Source organism: Hippocampus comes, unplaced genomic scaffold (assembly GCF_001891065.2).
Source record: "Hippocampus comes isolate QL1 unplaced genomic scaffold, H_comes_QL1_v1.1 scaffold167, whole genome shotgun sequence".
In the NCBI taxonomy this organism is placed as follows: Eukaryota; Metazoa; Chordata; class Actinopteri; order Syngnathiformes; family Syngnathidae; genus Hippocampus; species Hippocampus comes.
In genome coordinates, this window is record NW_017805502.1 from 795,306 (window position 1) to 800,396 (window position 5,091).

Here is a 5,091-nt window from a genome sequence, read left to right on the forward strand (position 1 = left end):
GCGAGCCTCAGCAGTAGATAGTCCGCTGCTCTCTGCAGTGCGTGCTTCAGCGCGAACATGTATGCAAGCGCGTCTTTTGATTTCAACCAATCAGCGCCAACGCAAATGACGTCACAGACGACAACAGCTAAGCTAAGTTAGCCGAGACGACACTATGTCGGACGGACACGATTTTCTGCCAATCTGTGTTTTTCCCTTTTTGGCCAAATATATATTTTACGACAACTGTCTTGTTGACGGCGTCTTTTATTCGTTCCACTGGGGTTTAGCGGGTGTGTTTATAAAGAGACGAAAATTGTTTGGGGACTATCCCCCACGTTGTAGTTGAGATGGTGTAACCCAAGAGGCAAAATGACGCTTGCTACTGTTGTTGCGAGTTGCCATTCGTTCTACTGAACCATTAGTCAAACGCCATCATGTCTTCTGTCGTTATTACACAAACAAAAATCTCTTTACTGTTACTAGTGTTAGTGCCTCAATATGGCTACGCTCATGAAAGCAATACAACGAACTCAAACGCGTCTTCGTTCAATGTTGTCAACTGATATCCGGATTAATTTTATGCAAATTTTCCTCAATTCTCCGGAGAAATTTTCATAAAGATTTGAAAAACCCGTAATTCCGGGAAAATCCGGAGGACTTTCATCTCTGATTAAAACAAAAACTGGTCGGGTGATGACACAAACCTCAAAAATTCATACAGTAAATCCTTGTATCTCAAGGCACCACTGTATTTATTTGCCATCTTACTCATAATTATAAATCAAGTGTGTAATTTCATTGCTGCTAAATAATGGAGATAAGGGAAGACTTACCGTAATGAATCATAAGAATCGGAGAATCCGTTCACATCCACATCTTTCACGATACTCCAGTCAAAGACCAGACCTGCAAGAGTGCTGAAGGTGTTTCCTGTAAGAAAAATGAAAAGCACAAGAGTCATGCTCGACTTCTACTTATACTCAAACAAGTGAGTGAAGAAGAAGCAAGTGGGTATGAAACAGGTGGAATTGAGGGTATTTGCATATCCGGCGGGACATGACGGATGTTGAGCGCACCCATCTGACAGCTGAATTGGCCAGTATGAAATTAATAAGCATTTGATTACAGAATCCTCCACATTCTTTGATACGCTACTTCAAATAATGACTGTAAAGGCCAAAGTCAATGAATCAAAGCATAAAACCTGATACCGTACAACAGAGGTCACCAACTGTTTTGAAACTGAGAGCAACTTCTGGGGTATTGATATTATGCAAAGTGTTACGAGTTTGAAACACCTCTGACACAACAAATTTGATCAAATTAAGCTATAATTTTATTCATCTACGTGAAGACGTGTTAATAATTTCGCTCAGCAGCCAAATTATCAACCATGATTTATCAAGGCAGGAAACACTTCATTTCTATAAATTTCTGCAAGTGTGTTTATATTTTCACAACAGACCAGCGGGCTACTCATGTGGTCCATCGTGCACGGTGGCACCATATTGGTGACCACACTGCCCTAGAGCCTGGAACAGAAAACATCAGACTGCAGCCACAGTTCATTTAGTGACATGACTTTGACTTTAACACAACTCAGGGACAAAAGCAAACACGACCAGGTCATCGGCACAGCCCGAGGGGATCCAACATTTTAATTGATCAAGATATTAAAATTGGTTAATCTTTACAGCAGCAACATATGAGTGTGATGATAACACAGAGATGCAAACGGTAGATAAATACTTTACATTGATCAAGACTAGCGTGAGCGTGTCAATTAGCTTGGCGAAGGCAGAACTTAGCAGAGCAGCAGCAGGCTTTTATGAGAGGAAGCTTATCTCATGGGCACCTTCAGAGTCCAGCGCATGAATTTCGAGTGCAAGGGGGGAATCCTCCAGGTGTAGTTCTCTGGTGGTGGACACAATGGTGACATCATAGATCACGTCGACGATTGCATCGCAGCGCAGTATCTGTCCTGTCACTGTGAATGAAAGAGGCCAACCCACTTTACACACAATGGGTGTCACAACTAGATCAGCGCAAATGGGTTTGAGCTGATGAAAAGCATTGAAATGTGCTTGCATCATGTAGTGTATTATATACTGTCGCTTTGATTTGATCAAGGGCAGGAGAAGCATGTTTCGGAAAAAAAGATTAGCCGTTTTTATTCGCAATGCACATTTCAAGATGCCATCACAGCATAATGACTTTTGTGGCTTTAAAAAAAAAAAAAAAGTACATAAACAGGGAAGGAAAGGTTGTGCAATATTAGAATGATTTGATGATTGTGCAGATTTTCTCCACTAAGTACAGCACAGTGGAGTTTTCAATTGATACTTACCAACATCTTCAGCCAGAATGATGCTGGTCAATCTGGAGGGCTGCGTGGAAAGAGCTTGAAGAACCGCTTTCCTGGAGCAGCCTTGGCCCGTCTCTTCGTCAATGGGCTGGACACTTGCAACTTCTGGTCGAGTTGATGTCCTGGAAAAATATGAGTACAGGATTCCCTCACTTTTTGCGGGTGATGCGTTCCAAGCCCCCATCCCCACAATAAATTAACTTTTAAAATGCAAAAGGCAGAATGAATACTGAACTGTTCATTAAAATATGTAATATCACCTGATCACCTGATCATCCTTCAGAAAAACATTTCAAACATTCAGGAGGAAATTTACAGTGAAAACCTTTCCCAAAAGACACTGAACGCTGCAATAGCGCTCAATCACTACTGTGTTTCATTTTCTCTGTTTCATAGTCTTGAGCAGGGGTGTCAAACATACGGCCCGCGGGCCGGATCCGGCCCGCAAAGGAGTTTAATCCGGCCCGCGAGATGATTATGTAAAGCATGGTGTCAAACATACGGCCCGCGGGCCGGAACCGGCCCGCAAGGAGGTTCAATTAGGCCCGCAGGATAATTTAAAAGTGAAAAAAATGCATTAAAGACAGAATTAATATTTTTAATAAGGTGCAATTCATTGAGTATCCGCAAGGGGACACTGTTTTGATCAGAGAAGAAGACAACAGCAGCCTCAGTCCGTCACTGTTGCAGACCCATGACAGCAGACGCTATCAATAGCACTCTCCTTAGTTTGTAAGATTACATTTAGATTTTATATGCACGTGTAAATGGTTTAAAACTTCCTTTCTTGATGAATCTCGTTTAATCTTAAAGTGCATTACTATATTTTTCAATACCAATTACTTGTTAATGTTTGTAAAATCAGTGGGATTATTTGCAATGCATATATGTGAATGATAAAAGTAAATTGCACATTTGTCGAAGGAAATGTAAGGTGCTTCATGAAATATTTTGTAAAAGATATGTTCATTAAATTTCAACATTTTCCTAATGTTCTTGTGCTTCTTTATACCAAAACAAAGGAAAGACATTGTTTTGGTTATTTATAGCAAAGTATGGTATCATTTTAATGGTCCGGCCCACTTGACATCTACCGAGGCCGTATGTGGCCCACCATGTGAAATGAGTTTGACACTCCTGGTCTTGAGGTTTGACATTTCTGCTTCCAGGACAGCAGCTTCTGAGATATGGCCAAAAAAAAACCCCCAAAAAAACAACTGTTTCCTTCTTTTCCTTCTTTCAAGCCTTAAATTTCCAGTGTTTGTAATTTCTTCTCTAAGAGACTAATCTAAGGCTATTATGAATGGATGAGAGTCCTCACCATTCGTGTACTTTTTCGCAAGGTTACTCCCTGGAAGGAGGTAGTTGTTGCTCGTATAGAGCTCAAATGTACACGAACAAAAGCGACAGAACTAAAGTTCAGAAGCACAAAGAGAGTTGTGCTAGCGAGAGATATTTTTCGGGCTATTTCGGTCACACAACTGTCTCCCTCAAAATCACTCTCACAGATGCTGTGTCCACGTGCAGGGGGATGCAATATGACACCTTTTGACTACCTTTTTCTCTGCACTCACCATCTGTAGCAGCCCTCAGTGGTTTCCAGTGTGAAGTTAATTCGTGTACTTCTGGCAAGGGGCAGGAGCACTTTGGGCATATTAAGCTTGGAGCAGCCACAGTTTTGAAAGACGCCTATTAATGACAGCAAAAGAACCGCCGACTGCATTTCCGTTCAATGTGACTTGTTGGTCGCGAAACTACAATGAACAGAAACGACAACAAACTTGTTTCGCCTCATGAAAATGTTGTACGGTGTCGTGGTTGTCTATTTCCGTCATGGGAAGAAGCGTACTGGTCAACTCAAAAAAAGTGCACCGGAACCGAAGCTAACAGAAGCCGAGAACCCGCCATTTGCAACTATTGGACTTGAGAGCATGCGGATAGTGCGGAAACGTCCCTCACCAAGAAGAATGACGCGTTTTCTTAAAGGTACACTGACGTTTGCGCTGCGTCTGTCATTGTAATACCTTGATTTTGTCAAGCAGCATTTCCTATCTGGTGCAATTCCTCAAGAGTGCAGTATCATGGAACTTTTTTTAAAGGTCACGTTCCGTCAAAATCCCTAACATAGGTCAAAATGAGTCGGTGACCTGGTTTCAGTTTGACATATCTGCTGTTTGTTGATTGCATGCATTAAAATGCACAAAAGTACAAAACGACTCCATCAGATATTGATGTCATTCTGAACGCAGAAGACACACAACTCATTATTCAGTTACATGCCCAATTACCCACTTTGTGGTTGCAATGCTACATGCCTAGTCATCTCAGAAAAAGTGGCTGAGCAACAACTCAGCTCTGTGTTGAGCAAAGGTTTAACTTTGCATCACCTGCCAACATCCAAGGAGTGGAGGAATGAATGGCGTCCATTTATTTTGGGAGACCCCCAAGCATTTCAACACATTTTGTGGAGGATAGTTTCTTAACACGCATTACCCAACTATCCCCATCAGCCCAAAGTAGGCCTACTCTAAAAGTAATATTTAACTGCAATGCATCACCAACACATTTGGACAACGCTATCATGACCAGTCAATGTCGACTGTCTCAAGACCGTCTAAACCCAGTTCAGGTGGGCGAACCTTCCAATGCCTGGCGAATTCTGCTGCTTCACAATGACTGTCAAGGCTGACACCGAAAGGTCAAAACATGACTTTGTTCGGAACTCTCAGCCAACACAAGATGCA

At 41.9% G+C, this 5,091-nt stretch overlaps 1 protein-coding gene across 3 annotated transcripts in view; it reads right to left on the reverse strand.

Annotated features, from left to right (window-relative positions):
• nup210 (nucleoporin 210) overlaps positions 1–4,299 on the reverse strand; it is a 34,076-nt gene extending 29,777 nt beyond the window's left edge. For all 3 annotated transcript variants that reach the window (XM_019877274.1, XM_019877271.1, XM_019877269.1), the window contains exons 1-4: positions 3,922–4,299; positions 2,330–2,469; positions 1,838–1,969; positions 816–912 (exon numbers count right to left, since the gene is read on the reverse strand). In XM_019877274.1, the coding sequence (XP_019732833.1) occupies positions 816–912; positions 1,838–1,969; positions 2,330–2,469; positions 3,922–4,070 (518 nt within the window). In that variant the 5' untranslated portion in view covers positions 4,071–4,299. The remainder of the gene's footprint in view (positions 1–815; positions 913–1,837; positions 1,970–2,329; positions 2,470–3,921) is intronic.
• Between the last annotated feature and the right edge of the window lie 792 nt (positions 4,300–5,091).